Source organism: Schistocerca serialis, chromosome 6, assembly GCF_023864345.2.
Source record: "Schistocerca serialis cubense isolate TAMUIC-IGC-003099 chromosome 6, iqSchSeri2.2, whole genome shotgun sequence".
Lineage (NCBI taxonomy): Eukaryota > Metazoa > Arthropoda > Insecta > Orthoptera > Acrididae > Schistocerca > Schistocerca serialis.
In genome coordinates, this window is record NC_064643.1 from 333,662,415 (window position 1) to 333,683,983 (window position 21,569).

Below are 21,569 nucleotides of genomic sequence, written 5' to 3' on the forward strand. Positions count from 1 at the left end.
CTTAAGCTGGCTTGCGAAGTATCGATGTAGATGTAGACAGCAACATCATCCTTATTTGATGTTTGTTCTTCGTTTGAGTCGCGTGCGGTGCTTACAGGTGTGTGTGTTTGTGTGTGCCCGCAGCCCGTGGCTGGTGGCGATGTGAGATGCCTGGCGGACGGTGTCTCCTGGTGGCAGCCGCGCTCTGCCTCGCGACGCCCACCGCCAGCGCCACGCCCTGGCAGGAGAACGTCCGACCCAAGATGTACGTCCAGCTCGGTGAGTACCCGCAGCTGGCGCCGACGCTACTGGCTAAGCGGTGGCATCTCTTCCAAATCGCAGTAGTTGAGAATTCGTAGTGTTGACAGTAACAACTTTATAGTGTCTGGCTGCAATTTCAGTCGCAGCTAGTAGTAATGAGTAGCAACAGAAAGCAGCATTAAACATTGTTACTTGCCACCTCCTGACCGACGTTCGTACTTCTACGGGGGTGATTCGAAAAATAACAGCAAACTATTTTTTTGCGAAGCGTGTCCTTATCTCTACAGATGCCATCAAGATCTCATTTTTCAACGTAACTACCCTTCCTTCCGATACACTCCTCACACCGTTGTACCAACTTTTCTATTCCATTCGAATGAAAGTTTTTTTTTAATTGCAGCCATGTCAGCAACTGTGATAGACTAATATTTTGAGGAATCAGCCTCAGTTGCGCAAATTTTCTGGTCTTTACCAGGTTTCGGCTAAATTAATCTAGCCTTCTTCAGAAGCATAAAATTACTATAACGTGCTAGAGAAAGGCACAATCCACGAACTTCAACTACTTAACTGAAGTCCAGCCCCGGCATGTCTTCACCACGCAGTCGATTGGCCGCGGCAACTACGTTCGCACTGACCGTTGCACGCGGAATTCATGGTGCCACGGTACTATAGGTTTTAATTTTAATGTTTACTATAACATGCCAGAGTAAGGCACAGTAGTTTTATGCTTCTGAAGAAGGCTAGATTAATTTAGCCGAAACCTGGTAGAGATCAGAAAATTTGCGCAACTGAGTCTGATTCTTAAAAATATTATTTTAGATGGTGCTCGCAACCTAGACTGCACCGCTCCTTTAACCTCATCACACTTTCAAATCGTCGTCCTCTGAGAACGTCTTCTTGCGTTCTCCAGTGAGCAATCTAGGCACACATCGTGCACGTAAAAGACAGTACTTGAGAACCTCACTGATAATGGTATGAGCAGATACCACACCGATACTCAGTTCCCTGGCTAAAGCTTCTACGGTAATACGCCGCTTCTGACGAATCATGGCGTGTATCTCGTGAACTCGTGTGTCTTAAAGTGTTGCACTAAACTATTCCCGATGTGAGCTCTCAACTGCAAGATCTGGAATTCTCACAGTTTGACTCGCTCTGTCATCAAAGTCACAAGCAAGTGTTTATCAATAACTACTTGGCGGAAAATTTAGGCTTGTGGCGCGGCTTTGGCAAGGAGAGAATGAATTTTCACTATTCACTCACAGTGTATTTCACATTTATCAATCATCCCTTTCAACTTGCTTCATGACTTCAATGGCACATTTAAAAAATACTCCATTCGCACATTTTACAGGCCTGAACATGTCACTTCTGTTGCACTGACACAGTTTACCTGGCCAGAAATGTCAGCAGATACACTTGCCACTGCCTGTTGGTTGCTACTTAGGACTAATCGCACGGTAACGTCTACGGTGATGGAGTGCGAAGTGATACAGTATGAGAATTTGTAAAATGCAATTGTAAACTGTGTCAAACCGCAATCAAAATCGGTTGCCGGAAAGCAGCGTTTATAAAAATCATAGATACCAGAAAGTCACACTTTACCACATCCCTACAGCCAGCATCTTTGCATTTAACACGCCAACCATGAGACGGCTGCACTTTTCTACAAAATATTCGGTATTCGTTTCACGCCTGCGCACAATGCAGTTTCCTCTCACCTTGTCTATCGTGATGTGATGTACTACCCTTTATATACATACATAAATAGAAATATTCCTTTTCGACTGCCTGAAATTCCATGCACCTATACATCTAACAAACTGATTGGGCCGCCAGTCTCTCTGTGAAACGTTAATCCCGTGAGACAAGTGTAATTTTCCTCCTCTCACTGTCTCGAAGCCCCAAAATACATTCGTAGGATCGGAGCATTGCAGTACATCAACGTCGGAAGACTGACAACAATAAATAAAATAACAAGAAATAAAATTAGACTAATTCTTCTCCCGTTCTCTGGTACACACCATTCAAAGATTACGACGGACAGGAAAAACAGCGATAACATAAAATACCTATAAACTCTTAAAGAGAAAAAACACTTCCTACTAAGGAGAGCACGCTAGCGTAAATTAATTGGAGCTCCATTATTTCTCTCAGGAAATTCCATACTTTTAAGTAGTTTGAAATTGCGGTATCGGCCGCCATCCGTCGCAAGTTAGGCCGCCACGACGGCACGAGGGCGCTGCCACGAACGATTACGCCGCTACCAATGAGATGAAAGCGTCCCATCTCCGGAGCTCCAACGGCGGGTGTTGTTAAGTTCGTACATTCATGCACAGAGCCCTATTTTGTGTGTTTGCCAGTTGAATAACATTTACAGATTTTAAAGTGGCCAGGGCTAGACGTTTTCTGAATAGACATTATGTTGAAGAGTGACAGATGTATAAATCTTTTGTACCTGTATGTATTTCTGCATTCAGTCTGCTGTTAGCAACTGAAGCTGCCAATATAGCAACAAAGTTACGTGTTTTTTTTATATACATTAGATGTAGAATAAATTCATGTCTGAATTTTCTGTTCATGAACGACATCTGTTCCTTGCACCTGTATCCACTAAGAACCACCCAGCGTGCAAAGAAAGACATAACAGAAACGTAAGGCTTAACTTACCCTTAAAATCCCAGTGTCTTCTGGAAGCTACTTGCTGTAACTTACAAATCTGTGGTATCCAAAAGGTAAAGAAACCACAGCGAGTTCCCTTCAGCAGTTTGCTTTCAATTGCGAACACTGCGTCTCTCCGCTCCCCGAGGCAGGGACTCCCGACGTCTCCATTCGTGTTGATTACTCGTTATCGCCCCTCGCCGCGCTCCTCACTCGCTTTTCACGCTTACGGCCGACACATTTTCGCTTTTTGATTGGTTGTCACCAAAATGCACAAAACCGAGCTCCTGCTGATGAGTCAGCTCCCTTCCCGCCTCCCACTGCCGAGGTGAATTTACGATACTGCTGTATTCCTGAAATCACATACACTACCTTACAAAATGAAAGCAACACTTCGCAGCTGAAAACCTACATCCCCACAGCCTCAAGAGTTCCTGCAGCAGCTACAGTTCCATAACTACACCAGATACCGCGTAAGCCTTTTCGCCGTCGACAGGTTGACTTTGCTGTGTCCGGCGGTTCGTAGACTACTGTATCTGAGCGCGTGGGCGAGCCCGCCTTCTGGCTTCACAATGGCGCTGTACAGTACACGCAGGCGAGGCCACACTCTTCTCCGGGGACCATTAGCCAGATCATGATATTTTCCCTGCGGCCGGCATCCACAGCTGGTTTCCCCCGTTGACGTTAACCTAAGAAAGACAGGTACGTAGTTAAACATTGCGATTAAGTTCCCCTTAAACCTGCCATTACAGCCACTGTCACAGCGGGCATCTCGTGCCGTGACCACAGTACATCGTAGTGATGCACTCATGTGCGTTTTTTTCCCCCCTCATTCCACTTCTGTATACTTTGGTTGAAACAGGAAGAGGAATCTTATCTCTATGAAGCCTAACAAAGAAATATTTTTGTTACGTGATTTTAAATGTGTAACAGTAGCATACAGATCGCGAGGGCGTGCTGAAAAGTAATGCCTACATCTTTGTTCTTCATATTTACGTATTTGCAGCCCTCTGTCGCTAGAGGGCTCTGAATTGTAGCGTGTATAATGGCGGTGTGTAATGTAACTATGCCGGCGCGTGAGAAACAGCGTGCTGTAATCGGGTTCCGAATTCGAAAAGTTCCTCCACGCTTGGGGCACTTTCTCCCTCAACATGGCAATGCCAGACCACACACGATCGGTGTGACATCTGCAACTATCCGACGACTTGGCTCCACTGTCATAGATCATCATCCACACAGTCTCGGCATTGCACCATCCGATTTTTATCTGTTTCCAAAACTTAGTTAACATTTTTTCGGACTTTAGTTTGAAAGCACATTGTGTTCCGCGAACCACTCCGTCACACGTGTAGCATTGTGACATGGTGCGTTATGTTGCTGAAAAATCCCATTGCCGCCCGGAAACATGATCATCATCTTCGTGGTCTGCAGTCGGTGTACGATGCTCCTTGGCAGTCATGGTGCCTTGCACGAGCTGCGCTGAACCCATCGAATGCTCCCCCAGAGCATTGTGGAGCCGCCGCCAGCTTGTCTCTGTCCCACAGTACAGGTGACAAAGAGATGCTCCTCTGGAATACGACAGATTCGCGCCCTCCCATCAGCATGATGAAGGTTTCGGGATTCATCAGACCATGCAACAGTCTGCCAGTGCCTCAACGTCTAGTACCGATGGTCACGTGCCCATTTCAGACGTAGTTTTCTACGAGGTGCATTCAAGTTCTAAGCCTCCGATTTTTTTTCTAATTAACTACTCACCCGAAATCGATGAAACTGGCTTTACTTCTCGACGTAATCGCCCTGCAGACGTACACATTTTTCACAACGCTAACGCCATGATTCCATGGCAGCGGCGAAGGCTTCTTTAGGAGTCTGTTTCGACCACTGGAAAATCGCTGAGGCAATAGCAGCACGGCTGGTGAATGTGCGGCCACGGAGAGTGTCTTTCATTGTTAGAAAAAGCCAAAAGTCACTAGGAGCCAGGTCAGGTGAGTAGGGAGCATGAGGAATCACTTCAAAGTTGTTATCACGAAGAAATTGTTGCGTAACATTAGCTCGATGTGCGGGTGCGTTGTCTTGGTGAAACAGCACACGCGCAGCCCTTCCCGGATGCTTTTGTTGCAGTGCAGGAAGGAATTTGTTCTTCAAAACATTTTCGTAGGATGCACCTGCTACCGTAGTGCCCTTTGGAACGCAATGGGTAAGGATTACGCCCTCGCTGTCCCAGAACATGGACACCATCATTTTTTCAGCACTGGCGGTTACCCGAAATTTTTTTGGTGGCGGTGAATCTGTGTGCTTCCATTGAGCTGACTCTTTTCGTCGGTTGTGACAATGGATGAGACGTGGATGCCATTTTTCAATCCAGAAACAAAGCGCCAAAGTCCCATTCATGCTCTCGTTGCGCGTCAACATTGCTTGGCAACATGTCACACGGGCAGCCATGTGGTCATCTGTCAGCATTCGTGGCACCCACCTGGATGACACTTTTCGCATTTTCAGGTCGTCATGCAGGATTGTGTACACAGAACCGACAGACATGCCAACTCTGGAGGCGATCTGTTCAACAGTCATTCGGCGATCCCCCAAAACAGTTCTCTCCACTTTCTCGATCATGTCGTCAGACCGGCTTGTGCGAGCCCGAGGTTGTTTCGGTTTGTTGTCACACGATGTTCTGCCTTCATTAAACTGTCGCACCCACGAACGCACTTTCGACACATCCATAACTCCATCACCACATGTCTCCTTCAACTGTCGGTGAATTTCAATTGGTTTCACACCACGCAAATTCAGAAAACGAATGATTGCACGATGTTCAAGTAAGGAAAACGTCGCCATTTTAAGCATTTAAAACAGTTCTCATTCTCGCCGCTGGCGGTAAAATTCCATCTGCCGTACGGTGCTGCCATCTCTGGGACGTATTGACAATGAACGCGGCCTCATTTTAAAACAATGCGCATGTTTATATCTCTTTCCAGTCCGGAGAAAAAAAATCGGAGGCCTTAGAACTTGAATGCGCGTCGTATATCGTGGTGTTAACATTGGCACACGCATGGGTCGTCGGCTGCGGAGGCCCATAGTTAGGAATGCTCGGTGCACTGTGTGTTCACACACACTTGTTCTCTGCCCAGCATTAAATTCTGATGTTAGTTCCGTTACAGTTCGCCGCCTGTTCTATTTTGCCAATGTGTACAGTCCACGACGTCCGACATCTGTTATGAGTGGTGGCCACCCGACGTCTCGACGTAGTTTCACCTTGGTTTCACCACGTGTTGAAGACACTCCTCGAACACTTGTGCCGAGCCTCTGAACCATCACGATCTGCGCTTGGCCAAACTCAGGTAGATCGGGCGCCTTCCCCATTCTACACGCGGACAGCATGCTCACTGATACTACATGCACCGTGCGTGTGTCATTCCTCGCTGTATGACGCTGCTATCGGCTGGACGAGTTAACGGTAGCAGGTCGTTGGTCACAATGTTCTGGCTGATCACTGTACGTTATTTCAGAGAATTGGTGAATGCAACACTTAGAATATGGATATTATAATGCACACACTGGTATTACACACTATACATTACCTATATTCGACTGAAAACCGCAAATGGCATGCAAATGCAGTTGAGTTAACGGAAACTTCGACTAGTATGTATCAGATCGTTGTAGAGCACTGTTTAATGTGCCTCTACCAGCATTTCGCTGTTCAAGCCATGGACGAGTCCTGAATCTACTTTGCGATTTTCTCCGCTGTTCTTCGACAATTGCTAACAGAGTTTACGTAGATATTTTACGCACGTGCGTTTTCGTAAAGAAACTCTGTGGCTTGCGAGCCCAATAAAGCCGACAGCTGTCCCTGGAGAGCGCTAATCAAGTTAACCAGCTCGTCACTTGTGCCGACTGCACTGTCTCGTGTGGCGTTGGATTTCGGTCCACGTCAACATTAGCTTCCTCGTCCCGTGAGGACGGCCTCAAGCAAGTCGAAACTTGCCTTCATCTATAATGGCCTCGTCATCGACAAGACGTTTAACTATTATTTTTATTGCTGCGATGAGGTCCAACTGTATACTTAAAAGACTGAAATGTGGAAGCACATTAGTGCTTTGCTCACACCAATTTTTTACTCATACGTAATTTATTTACTTGGGAGAAAATAAACTTAGTGTCCCTATTGAACCTTTAAAGTGAATCATTCAGGAGAACGCGGGACTGCTTCCTTGTACGAGACAACTGCAGATTCTGTGTCCAGCTGAAGTGCTGTGTGGCTATCGACGAGCCGTCGCTAGGATGAAACAAAGAACTTGGTGTGGCGCTGGTCCACGCAGCTGTCGCCTTGTCCGTTCTGTTAGCCACGGCATGACGTCATGCTGCCCCCATGGCCTTTGCTGGACGCGAGGAACCTCTCGCAGGCCGTTCTCCGTCATCTTACAGACGTGACGTGCTCATCTTTAAAGAGGGTATCCAAAGCAATTGCTATCAAAATTACACAAACTTGCAGTTGCCTGGAAGTACTACACAGCCAGAAGATTGATTTGATGCTCTCCGCACTAGAGTATCCTGTGTTAAGTCTCTTCATATCAACGTATCTTCTGCGCTACGTGACATGTATTCGCAGTTGCGAATATGGACTACCATCAGCTGTATAATGGAATGACGACAATGAAAATCGTGTCGGACAGGGACTCGATCCCAGATTTCGAGGTTATCGCGAATGGTTGCCTTACCATTAGGCCATCCGTCAGAAGCACGATGCACTGTTCCTTAGGACATTTGTGCCAGTAAGAAATATATGTATGTAATGAATTCGCAGTTGCGAATATGAACAACTGGACAACATCATTGTTCGGAGACGAATGATCTAGTCATTAGCACGTTTCTTGCATAAAAGGAATGCAAGATACATTAACAAGATCTGCCTTTAATCTCATGCTGATTGCTATGAGCAAAGACAAATTGACTGAACGCAATATCCATTCAGTTTATTCGTCTCTCCACAATGATGTGTCGACTTCTCTGGATCGTGTCGATAAGAAATTATGCAACAGCTAAAACTCATGTAGTTATCCACACTGGAAGTACGTAAATTTAAAATAATTACAATAGTTCTAAACAGATACCACATTTAATTACTGGAAGCAAGCAAAATATGTAATTTCAGCGCAAGCTACACAGCATATCTGTTGCTACGACAGGCAACCGGAGAAAGACAAAGTAAGTGTGTCGGAGCTGGCGCTGTTACACGAAAAAAAGAGAAAATTTTTCCCTTCTCTGTTGTATTTCAGCGAAAGGTCATTTCAACATCGCTGATCGATAAATTTCCCCTGCGGCGTAAGTGAATACACTCGCAGAGACTATTACAGAAGAAACATAAGTACAGGATAATGGCTTTTTAGTCTATCGCTTCTTTTGTCCAGTTGAGCTATAAAACTCTGATTTGCCCAGTCTGATTCTCCATCCCTTCGTTAGTTAAACAATTTATCCACCTAATCTTCAGCATTCGTGTGTTACGGTTCAAATGCTCGTCAAATAAACAGATTATATTCACGTATGTGTTCGTTTGAGTTACTGAATATGGACCCTTGTCGTATGTTGAGTATCTGAAATGCAATAAATAATAATCAAACTATATTTTAATCGAAACACGCACATAGTATAGACATAGCAGGCACACGGTCACAGCTCTTAACCTTCCCCCGTTTACCTATACGTGAACTCTACTGTCCAACTAAAATAATTCCGATTATCTTGAATGAAATTTGCAGTCGATGAAAATGAAATGTCGTGTGGCTAGGGCCAATCGTCGGGTAGACCGTTCGCCTGGTGCAGGTCTTTCGATTTGACGCCACTTCGGCGACCTGCGCGTCGATGGGGATGAAATGATGATGATTAGGACAACACAACACCCAGTCCCTGAGCGGAGAAAATCTCCGACCCAGCCGGGAATCGAACCCGGGCCCTTAGGATTGACAGTCTGTCACGCTGACCACTCAGCTACCGGGAGCGGACGCAGTCGATAATTAGGTCGGAGAGAGGGGTAGAAGCAGCAGCGTACGTCTACCACCATCAGTTGATTTTGGTCTCAATGGACATAATCAAGTGGTCAGTATGTACAAATCTATGTAAATAAAAAAAATCAGTTGCGGCATGTATGAAAGATCACCTGAGAACAGCTTGACCGATTTGGTTAATTTTTTGTGTTCGTAATTGTAGATGGTAATTGTATTTTTGGTATGAAAAAAAAAAAATGCTTACAGTCTGACGGTTCTGCTGTAACACATTTACACAACGAAAAAATTGATTTGAGTTATTTATACAATACAGAAATAGATAAGTAATGTATAAAGGGGAAATGTTGTTACAGAAAATCTGGAAACGTTCTTCGCTGATTTACTGCAAATTTTTACACTACTCTCTAATAAACGTTCGGGCGGACATAAGCTATATATTTTTGTAATATGTAACATATTAATGGGAAGCGTAGTTTCCACAAATTTAGAAAAGTTATTGACCGATGTACTTCAAATTTTTACACGATACTATAACGAACATGCGGACGAACATAGGTTATTCATTTTTGTAATATATTACGTATCTAAATATATGTGTAATATATAAAGGGGAAACGTTACTATCAAAACTCTCGAAAAGATATTGACGAATTTATTTGAGATTTTTCCTGGATACTCTACTGAAAATTCAGAAATAAATGTACATGGAGAGGGAGGAGAAGGTTTTACACAGAGGGATGAGGGCAGGAGGAGATGTACAGAAAGAGAAGGGGGATGAGAAAATGGGGGGAGGGAGGGAGACCAAGGAAGTTAGGATGTGTGTGCAATGCCTATACATATTCAGCAATTGAGAAACATTGCCGGGTACGCTACTGACTTACAAAAATACGCGTAAAATCCAAATTACAGCACCGTTTGTACAGAAATCCATGTTCTGAAAATCAGCAGACAGAGCATTTCCGTATTCAGTAATTCACACACTGACTGGTTGGCAAGCAACGTTCATTCATGACCTGACTGCTTTCTCGAAAACAAAACCTGTTCACTGAGGACACGGTGATGACGGAAGTTGTTGCCGTTGAGTGACTGCAGGAGCGTACCACACGACTCGGACAAAATTTCGAATGGCAGCTTGCTAAATGTACAAATGCAGATGAGCAGGAAAAAACAATCTATAGTGTTCGAATGCAGCATTGGTAGTGTGCTGCTTGCAGGGGCGTTTTTACCATTATGCAAGATCAGGCGGCCGCCAAGGCGGCAAAATTTTAGGGGCGACAAAGGGCAGAAAAAATTAATTTCAGATCTAACAGTGAGAGCCGGCCGTGGTGGCCGAGCGGTCCTAGGCGCTTCAGTCTGGAACCGCGCGATTGCTACGCTCGCAGGTTCGAATCCTGCCTAGGGCATGGATGTGCGTGATGTCCTTAGGTTAGTTAGGTTTAAGTAGTTCTAAGTTCTAGGGGACTGATGACCTCCGATGTTAAGTCCCATAGTGCTCAGAACCATTTAAACCATTTTTTTCTAACAGCGAGAAATAGAGCGAATGAGGAGAAAAAATAAAAAGAGGAAAAATTGAAACGCCGAACTGTTTTTGAAAGCATAAGGAACAGTTACATAATGAGTGTTTACTTGCTTTGACACGGAAGCGAATACATTGCCTCTACATAACTCAAAACTAAAGCAGCCGCTACTGAGTACCATGTAGAAATGACTTACACCGCTACGCCACTGGCTAATAAAAATTACGGAGCTCTGAACAGAAAATGCGAACAAGCCGACAGTAGTGTTTATTTAATCGCAAGAAAGTGGATGGGGAGAAAGATTATATTTATTCCTCATTCTAAAAATATGACTTGTTAAAACAGAAACGAAGTGCCACCACATTATCCAGACAACGTAGCTTGACGCTTGGCTTGTCTCCCGTCAGTATAGAACTCAAGGAAAGATTCATTCGCACCAGGAAATAGTTCCATACTGTTATTAACCCATTTTCTTGTAACCAAATAAAATAAGTAATTGATGCCAAATTTGGTTGCACTGGTATGTTCAGTTGAGATCTAGTTTAAAATGTTCACCACATTGCTCCTGTTTCAATTATTTTGTGAAATTTGAAAAACTGAGGACAAAAAATAAGAAATTGAGGGCATTTGTTGTCCTCAGTCAGTTTTAAAGGAATTAAGGATAAAGCAGAGAAAATGAGGACTGTACCCAGACAATGAAGACGTCTGGTCACCTTGGGTTTAATGATTACAAGGGTAACAGGACATTTTCAATGTTGTGCTGTTGGATGTTAATGGTTAGGGTGGGGGTGGGTAACAACAGGGAGACCGACGGTAGTAAAAGAAGGGGGGAGGGCGCCATTTTTCAGTTCTCGCCTAGGGCGGGACACTTAGCAACGGTCCTCGCTGCTTGAGACAATCGTGTCGCTTAAATAAATACCTAGGCATAACGTTGCAAAGCGGTTCGAAATGGCGCGGTATTTTCAAAATGTACGAGGACTGTTGGCATGTATCTGAATGCACCAAAAACGTTGTATGTGGTTCTCAGTGAGATCTTCCACCAGGATATGCGAAAAGATCTTTATCATATGGTACCCCCACGGGAGACAGTCTTCCAGTGCAAGGAACTCTGGGAAAATTGTTGCCTCTCGGTGCGACGTCTCCGTTATTTCGGCTGCGCTAACGCCGAGATTACTATTATAACACGCCGGGCCTTATGCAGGGGCTCCCCGGGAGGCCGTGTAGCGGCGCCGGGCGCACGTGCGAGGTATATTGCAGTCCCAGGGGGGCGGCCCCGCCGACGCAGACGTCGACGCCGCCTCAGACTAATAACGCCGGCCGCGGCCGGGCCGGGCCAGCACTGCGGGCCAACTTTCGCAATATGCCGGACCCCCGTCATTAACCGCTCACACACGCGGCGCGCTTTTTTTTTGCGGCCACTCGTTTCTTACCGGGATTATTGGAATTTTCCGCGGTTTTTCGCCGCAGTCTCTTAATAACACATTCCGTCCCAGCCAGAGTAGCCGCTGTTCCGGTTGACCGCCGACCCCCCTCAGCCTCCACCCCCCCCCCCCTCCCACACCCCTCTGCTCTCAACCTCGTACGCTCTCCATATGAATTTTTATAACTTATTACTGTAAATGGAAGCGGGCAGAATGACGTGGTCACTCGCAGAAGCCATCTGTTTGTACCACCCCCGAGGCTAGAGCGCTTTCCGTTTACCGTGACACACACACACACACACACACACACACACACACACACACACACACACACATTTTTCCTGTGATACCAAGCTCTTAATAAGGTCCCAATTTTTTAGCTGTGACCATATTACGTGCCGAACTACGTATTAGTCAGGTCCGAACTTGCGTTTCTATCACGACTGCGAGATTAATTTTTTGCAGGCAGAGTATTTTTTCCTCAGTGATAAATATTCCAATTTTTCCACGTCTGCGTGTATTAGTCAGTGGCATATGTTTCGTTAGGGATTATTATTATTATTATTATTATTATTATTATTAGAGGTGAGTGAAGAAATGAAACCTAGAGAAGTAAGAAAGCTTTGTATAAAGCATGGTGCGCACTGCGGCGTTGCGAAGCGCAGCATGAACACTGAGCAGTGCTTTTGCCTTGCCCCGCGGTGAAAAGAACAAGTCAGAGGGCGCATTGCAGCTTCCTACCACACTAATTCAACAATGCTAAGTAATGACTCGTGGATCTGATCCTAAATAATAGGCGTATCTCGCCTTAGGTTCCAATTTGCCCTCACATAACGGCTGCGTCATATTATTTTTGTGGTAAGTTCTGTGGGACCGGCTGCTGAGGACATCGCTCCTTAGACTTACACACTACTTCATCTAACTTACGCGAAGGACAAAACACACACACACACACACACACGCACACACACACACACACGCACACACACACACACACACACACGCTCGAGGGACGACTCGAACCTCCGACGGAGGGAGCCGCGCGAACTGTGGCTGGGCGCCTTCGACCGCATGGCATCATTATTATTGTCATAATAATTATGAGGGGCGATCAAAAAGTTTGTTTGAGGGGCTTCGCTGCAGCGTAAATGCAACGTAGCGCGATTCCGATGATGGTCTTTAAGCACCGACATGTAGACAAGGGATCATATGGCATTCGTGACGTCCGACGTGCGTGCGCTAAACGCGGAAATGTGAACTATGGCGACGTTCTTGCCAAACGCGTCCAAATGGGACCATTGTGCTGTTATCCTCTTCTCAGCTTCCGGAACCCAAACACCAGTAGACCTTTATCGGAGAATGAATAATTTATATGGGGAAGCATATCTGTCGAAAACCACCGTTGTGGAATGGTGCGAAAAGCTCCATGCTGGCCGCGACTCGACACAGGAAAAAATGGTTCAGATGGCTCTGAGCACTATGGGACTTAACATCTGAGGTCATAATTCACCTAGAACTCAAAACTACTTAAACCTAACTAACCTAAGGACATCACACACATCCGTGCGCGAGGCAGGATTCGAACCTGAATTTCAGTTATATAAATAAAGTGAGTCGTTCAGTTTAGAAATAAAACTGTTTTACGATGTGCTCAAGTAGGCTTCGTTCTCTAAATACATATAGTTTATTACTCTCCTTCTGTCATCTGCTGCAGATATTTAGCCAGACTTCGCCCTGTAGTGTTAATCCGAGATTTATGTCACCGTATGCAGCGACTTACTGTACAAATATTAACGTGGAGAGCTGCACTAAAACAGTATTTGCACTGAACCCAACAACGTGGAAGCAAGGTGGCCTGCTTAGAACTGTGATAATTATTGCCTCACGGTTGACCAGTAGATCTAAATTATTACACAAACATGCACGCAGGTGAAGCAAACTTGGGGCATTTTGCTCGTGACTTAATGGATCATGCAGTGAAAAGGGCCAGAGCTCCTGTCCCTATCACACTGGTTGCGCCGCGACAAAAATGTGCTATCCGAACACAATATTATTGCACTTGGCCTCCTGGAGGCGTTATTGAAACATACGTGCTGAAGTTACAGTAAACATGTACAGCGATGACTAAGGAAAACGCATCGCAGAGTGCATTCAGGATAGTCATGCGTGTACTACCAATTGGTTCAACGTGTCCTCGTGAAATATCGCGATAAAAACTCATTATATCCCAACCTAAGCTTTCTTATCCCCAGGTGCAATAATATTGTGGTCGAAAGACAGACAGAACGCCGCTCTGCGGCGGGGCACGTGGCCTGGAATCTCGGCGGCCAGGGCGCTTCGCAGAAATTCTCGTTATTGCGTCGTGTGAGTCACGCAGAAGGCGGCCGCCGGCCTGCAGTCCTAGCCAGCGCCGAGTTGTCTGGCAATACGGATTCGTCTCGAGGCCGGCAGCTGTGCTTATTTGCTGGCTCATTTTACTGCTGTGTTCTCACGCCAACACTCCAGTCGCACTACACATGCAGGTTGCTGTTGAGATTTCGGCCCCTTCCAGTGTACCAGTGCCCACGAGAAATACGGGCCCCGCAACGAACTAGTGACGTCACCCATTGCGAACGCTCGGTTCCGTGCAGGGCCCACGGAAAATCAGTAAGTGGTTGTGAAGGTATCTACTAAAGGTCTGAACTCTGTCGTGTACCATCGAGAGCTAGTATGCGTTTGAATGCGCAGGCATTTGAAATTGTTATTGGGTCCCCGCCGGAGACGGCTGCTGGCAGTCGTAAGACGCGGACTGTCACATACCGTGACGTCCGCTCCACGGTCTGCCTTTCTCGTGGTCGTGGGCCTCTCAGTGTACCATCTGATGCAGCAACAGCATCGCTGCGGCCAGCCGCTCTTGCGTGTCCCCCCCCCCCCCCCCCTTGCCACTACAAGCCGCAGACATCCGCTACAATCTAAGCTGCCGCACAGGCAGCGTTCTGTCTGGCAAGAGTTACATAGGTTATTCCGCAATATTAGGTAGAGAAATTGTTACTACTATTCATGAATTGAGCGCCGGCCGGAGTGGCCGTGCGGTTTTAGGCGCTACAGTCTGGAGCCGAGCGACCGCTCCGGTCGCAGGTTCGAATCCTGCCTCGGGCATGGATGTGTGTGATGTCCTTAGGTTAGTTAGGTTTAATTAGTTCTAAGTTCTAGGCGACTGATGACCTCAGAAGTTAAGTCGCATAGTGCTCAGAGCCATGAATTGAGCGTAAGATACAGCAGCACTTCTTGAAGGCAAGTCCACTGAGCTTTTAGGAAGTGTCAAAGAAGTATCGCTGGCTTCCGACGAGTAAAATAGATATAAACCACTTCTCGCGTCGGTGGCGGTTCGAGTTCTTGAACTAGAGGGAAGCCTCAGATTGCGTAATCCTTCACATATTACGCAATAAAGAGTGTCTTGGTTGCGAAATTGTTTGACATAAATGACGCGTTTCACCTATTTTGGTGCTTTATCAGACTGTCTATAAAACAAGAAAACAATCATTTACAAACAAATAGAGGGAGGGGCATGGTCCTGTCCTGCACGACTACGCAGATAAACTGAACTACAAGTAATACAGGGTGGGGCAAATAAAATTGGCCTGGAGAACAACGTTCAATGGTACAAAGAAACACAGCAGAGGAAAGGAAATACAGTGTTAACCTGACTATAGAAGATTTTAAAAGCGACCACCATTCATCTCTTGGCGCTGTTAGGCCTGGTCAGTAACTTGCTGTAGGCAGATCGAAGCTAAACTGCTGGAATTGCTATAGTCTCAGCCGAACTGTTCTGCTGGACTCCTTGAAGACTATGAGGATTGTTGGATCCGCCTTAGACTTGAGCTCTCCAAAATGGCTCTGAGCACTATGGGACTGAACTTCTGAGGTCATCAGTCCCCTAGAACTTAGAACTACTTAAACCTAACTAACCTAAGGACATCACACACATCCACACCCGAGGCAGGATTCGAACCTGCGACCGTAGCGGTCGCGCGGTTCCAGACTGAAGCGCCTAGAACCGCTCGGCCACCACGGCCGGCCTTGAGCTCTCCGCAAAGAGCAATCGCACACTGGCAAATCAGGTGACGTGGGTGGCCAGCTAGGGCCACGACCATAGTGACCTCTTGTAACAATTCTTCAGGCTTGAAGATTGTGTAAATGTGCTCCAAGTTTCGGCCAATTGTATGAGCAGTTGCTCCATCGTGATAGAAGTAACTGTTGGTCTTTGCCTCCTCCGTTAATACTGCCACTATTGTTTTCAAAATGTTGGGACTGTAAGGCGCCGAAATTAGCGTCCGATGAAAGAAGATGGAACCAGTAATGCGGCGTGGAGACACTGCACGCCAAACCCCAACCTTCTGATCATGCAATGGTGGTTCGTGGAAGTTATGCAGATTCTCCGGTGCCCAGAACCTGTGATTCAGTGAGTTGATGTAACCACTCAGGTGAATTCAGGCTTCAACAGGCATACAAAATTGAAGGCGCTGAGGAACACCTGCTGGTTTGAATGCATGAACAACAAACACTCCGTCGGGAACCACGTGCAGGTCGAGGTGGAATATGCATCCGCATGATCAACGTGATATGCCGACCTCTTGGAACATGCTTAGGTTTGAGTTGGTAGGACTCTAAAGCATTTTCTGGTGAACTGCAGCCACATTCTCTGGTGTGCGGACACGTTTCGGAATGTTTTTTGACTTGTTCAAAACAGATTCTGTCTGACTAGAGAGTGCACAGCACTTTCTGCTGCCACTTTGACACAACTTAACTTCTCAGCAAACAACTGACGACACCGTTTTCAGAACTCGGTTGTCACGTAACTTTCCACAGTGAACACCCGCTGTTCCACTGTGAGTACCATCGTCCACTTTGCACTGCTCCGCTCACACTGACAAAGCTCGCACTACGCCCTGAATCGGCATGGATCACGTGACAGACTTACACGTGGTGTGCGCGTCATGGTGTGTGGTTATATGCATAAATTCACGTCCAATCGCATACACTCGTTCGGGCCTCTTTTGTTTGCCACATTCTGTAGAAAACTAAGAAAAAGTACTTGGATGTGAAAAGTTACCCGTCACAACGCCATATAAAATGGAAAATGGACGCAAAAGTAACTGGATATGTAATCCATCCGTCATAACATATATAAAACGCAAAGTGGACATGGTTGAAAACCGCTAATATATCATCAAGAAGGTTGAGGAAGGTAGCGGACTACCGCATGTTACCTTGAGCACACCAGCTTACTCCGCCAAAGCAGCACAAAATTAACGCAGTTTGAGCCGCACACCGCATAATGAACGTTTGGCGCGCACACAAATATTGCTGTGGCAAATCAAGATCCAAAACACCGCGTGTAGTGCGGCAAGATGTGCCCAGGTGACGCGCATGACCGGCGTAAATTAAGATATATGTAGACCTCTCCAATCACATGAAACGAGAAGTACAGTAAGGTACCCCTATGTAAAGCACTAGACGCAGTGTTTGCATCTTGATATGTCACAGTAATATTTCACGCTACGCAGTGGTGGGTTGCATAAGCTTGGAAACATGTTTCTTCATTTTCTTTGGTTGTTATTTACGACGTCGACGCTCGGTTAATGGGGAAATGTCTAATACTGCAGGATCATCAGTTTGAGATGTAACTTCCCCAGGGCGCCGCACTGAAGAACTACCTTGTTGTTGTTGTTGTTGTTGTTGTTTTCGATCGGAACACTGGTTTGATGGAACTAGTCTATCCTGTATATGCCTCGTCGTCTACGAATGCAGCCGACCCAGGGGAGCTTAGGCTAGCGAAGGTTTTTGTATCTCACAGCTGCAAATGAAGAGCAATTTTTTGAAAACATAACGTCAGAGATAGTAAAATTTTCAAGAGAAGCGAAAACCGTATACCACGAAAAGTATATTATTTTTCCGAATTTTACACAAAACACGATGGCTATTGATAAAAATGTTTTTATCACAAGATTTTTTTACTTTAAAGGTAAGAGGGCTTATATTATGGACTAAATGCGGTTTGTTGTGTTACGTTGGACAATATGCCTTTGTAAATTATTTTGGATATCGTGCATACGATTAATTTTCAGTAACACAGAGCTGGCAAATACATTTTACGTGTGAAAATTCACTTTTTAATATTTAATAAAGCAGTTTAGTACATTTAGTAGAAACAAACACACAAATGTGCATCACTTCCAATGATAGTGCTTATATTATTTTTCCAACACAGGCTCCTCTGCTCTAGAGTCAGAACAGCATCTAGGGCAGTAAGTTTGTTACGTGGCAAACTGACAATCGTGATGTAAACTTAAGTGTCATTTTCTCTTGTTTTGTTTCAAAATCTGAGGCTTTGTAGTTTTTTACATAGTCTTTCGTTTCTTGTTTAATCTTGCTAATAGATGTTACTTTGTATCTATTTGCTATTTTGCTAAAGCCTTATCCGCGTTTGCGTGATAGCAAAAAAGCTCTTTGGAGGATCATTAGAAAAGTAGTTGAGGTGAGCTAGGATTTTCACATCAATTATCCTTTCGCCTACTATGTACTTGTTCAGATGAATCCTTTTCATGTGACTGATCCCATTTATAGGCTTCAAATTTTTACTTAATTTCTTTTAATCAAATATTTTCCAATATTTCCCCAAAATTATTGCCACTCACTTCTGCATAACCTTCTTGGTACATGTTTCGATTCAATATTTCTGAAATTTTACGACGTTTCTTTACTGTTCGGTCAGCACCTAAAAAGGACTTTTTTAGAACTGGAAAGCAGATTGGAACGTCAGTTCTACCCAATGGAAACTCTCTTCTAACAGAAAAACTCGAAAATCAATGAAAAATATTCATTCAATCTTTATTGTGAAACGTATTTACAGCTAACTTCTGCACTTACAACAGCCAGAATGAAAAAATGACAAACAGCAATGCTGTAATACTGAAACAAATGGCAATTCGTTATTGGTGGTCAGTTAACAGGTTTCACTTCATTCCACCAGTCTTAAATTGCAGACAGCATTGCTTAGTAGAACAAAATTAAATTGATGGTCTTCGTGCAGTCTGATGCATTCATATTAGAATGCAAATGCTGTTTGTAGCACGTAACCCTTTCCAGAGGTCCTTTTCAATGCCTTAAAACGCCTTTTGGCAGTATGTTATTGTGGGAAGGTTTAGAGCGGGCCAGAAAATAAACGACTTCATGTCAGACTAAATGTTACCCACCAGTGGACGTTGTGGGTTTTGAAAAGTTCTTCCTCAAATAAGAGGTCTGTTCAAAAATTGCCGGAACTTTGGCCACAAATTTTTTCTGCGCTTATCTTTTACATATTGTACATGATCTCTTTCGAAATACTCTCCTGCACATTTGATACACCGCTCCCAAAGTCGTTTCCACTTCCGGAAGGAGTCGTGTTAATTGTCTTGCTAGATCGCGCGAAGCGGCGTCTGAGAATTTTCTTCTATCTCGTCTATCGTTGCAAATCGTCGTCCTTTCAACGGGGTTTTCAACTTCGGAAATAAAAAGAAAGTCCGCGTGGTCCAGGTCTGGAGAGGACGGAGGATGAGGCAGCACAGTGCAATAGTCACGCAATAACAGGGATGAATTCGCCACGTTTTCATGATGCAAGAGACATTAATTACTTCGCCACATTTCCAGTGATTTCCTTCTCAAATTTTCTTGCAGACTTCGTAAGACGTCCCGATAATACCATCGATTAACCATCCCTGTGGCACGAATTTATGATGAACTAATCCCTCAAAGTCAAAGACGTTTGACCTGATCCGACGAGCGCTTTTTGTGTGTGTGTGTGTGTGTGTGTGTGTGTGTGTGTGTGTGTGTGTGTGTCGAGAACCTTTCCAGACACATTGTGAAGAATGAACGTTGGTATCAACATCATAATCGTAGATCCACGTCTCATGGGCAGTTATGATTCTCTTAAGGAACATCTCATTCTTATTTGCGCGATCCGAAAGCTCTTCACCGATTACGAGGCGAAGGTCTTCCTGGTCTTGGCTCATGGGCCGTTGGGTGGTGGTGGGGGGGGGGGGGGCGAACTTGGCGGCAACATGATGCATTCCAAGATGCAGCGTCACGATTTCATGACATAATATAACTGAAATCTTACATTCTTCTACCGTCTCTCGGGCAGTCTGTCTCCGATTGGCAAGGAGTTTTGTTAACCTTCGTGATATGCGCGTCGTTGGCAGACGTCGAAGGGCGTCCTAAACGAAGGTCATTTTCAACTTCCGTCCGGCCATTTTTAAACCGTGCGAACCATTCGTAACACCGAGTATGGCTTAAGCACTCATGACTAAAGGCTTGCTTCGTCATTTGGTGTGTCTCTGTAAAGTTTTTCTTGAGTTTCACACGTAATTTAATGCAGACGCATTGCTCCTCTAACTCTGCCATCTCGAAATTCGTAAACTGTGCGACACAATGTTCTAATCATTACAGCACTGAATAAAAACTTAACAGACATATAACAATGAAACTTCCGACACTTACACATTAAACACAGGCGTGTGCAGGGATGCCAACCGCATTTCGCTCCAACACACCATTGACGTGAAGTTACGAATGTTCCGGAATTTTGTGAACAGACCTCGTACGACGGTGCAAACTGGTGTGTAGGGCAGGGCTTGCTTCCGTTTTCGATGAGTATTGCGAAGGACGGAGTTCACTGCACGATCGCCACAAAGATGGTGGGGTGAATCCAGACCGTGTGTTCAGGCGTGGTGGCCGCGGCAATGGAACTGCCACCCAACATACGATCACATCGTGTCGCGGAGTATTTCCTCCGCTGTGCTGCTTTGCCCTGCCCTTCGTCGGCTGCTTCTCAAAGTGCGCCTGGTCTAACTACTGCAGCCTACATCCAATTGAACCTGCTTACGGTAATCATGCCTTCACCTCCGTCTGCAGTCCCCCCCCCCCCCCCCCCCCGACACACACACACACACACACACACACACACACACACACACACACACACACACACACTCTTCCCTCCATGAAGAACGGAGTATTCTTTGGATGCCACAGGAGGTATTCTATCAACCGATCCCTTCTTTTAGTCAATTTGCACCAAATGCTCTTTCCCTCCTCCCCAGTTACATTTAGTACCTCCTAATTACTTAATCTGTCTACCCATCAAAATAATTTTTTTTCTGTAGCACCACATTTCTAAAAGCTTCTGTTCTCGTCTGGTCTGCTTCACTTCCATACAAAGCTATACTCAAGACAAGCACATTCGGAAGCGACTCCCCAACACTTAAATTAACAGATTCATTTTTTGATTTTTCTTGTTGCTGCCAGTCTGTATTTGAAACGTCTCTACTTGGGCGGTACAAAGTCTTCGTTTCTCGTCGCTAAACATTGAGTCCCTTTTCAACGCGCCGCGTTTCTGCATTACGCCCAGACACCGAAATACACATCTAATCATCATTTCACTGTCTGAAAGAAGTCTAACTGACCTTCCTTCTTTATAAGCGAGAGTAATGTTTAGTGACTGCGGGGAGCCATTTAATTACCTACCCAGTCAGTTAATGCTGCATTTCACATAGATACAGATACGTCTGTGGAACAGTGTCTGAATTTGGATAAACTGTAAGTGTGCAGATAAGTGGATTGTTAGATTGTTTGCGGATACTCCGGGTAGAGAGGGAAAAGGAAGGAAGATGAGCGTATTTACGTCCCATCGAGAAAAAAATCATTAGATGAAC

At 45.2% G+C, this 21,569-nt stretch overlaps 1 protein-coding gene across 4 annotated transcripts in view; it reads left to right on the forward strand.

Moving 5' to 3' along the window:
- LOC126484579 (semaphorin-1A) overlaps window positions 1-21,569 on the forward strand; it is an 893,741-nt gene that overhangs the window by 148,061 nt on the left and 724,111 nt on the right. For all 4 annotated transcript variants that reach the window (XM_050108140.1, XM_050108141.1, XM_050108142.1 and 1 more), the window contains exon 2: window positions 124-258. In XM_050108140.1, coding sequence (XP_049964097.1) covers window positions 147-258 — 112 coding nt within the window. In that variant the 5' untranslated portion in view covers window positions 124-146. The remainder of the gene's footprint in view (window positions 1-123; window positions 259-21,569) is intronic.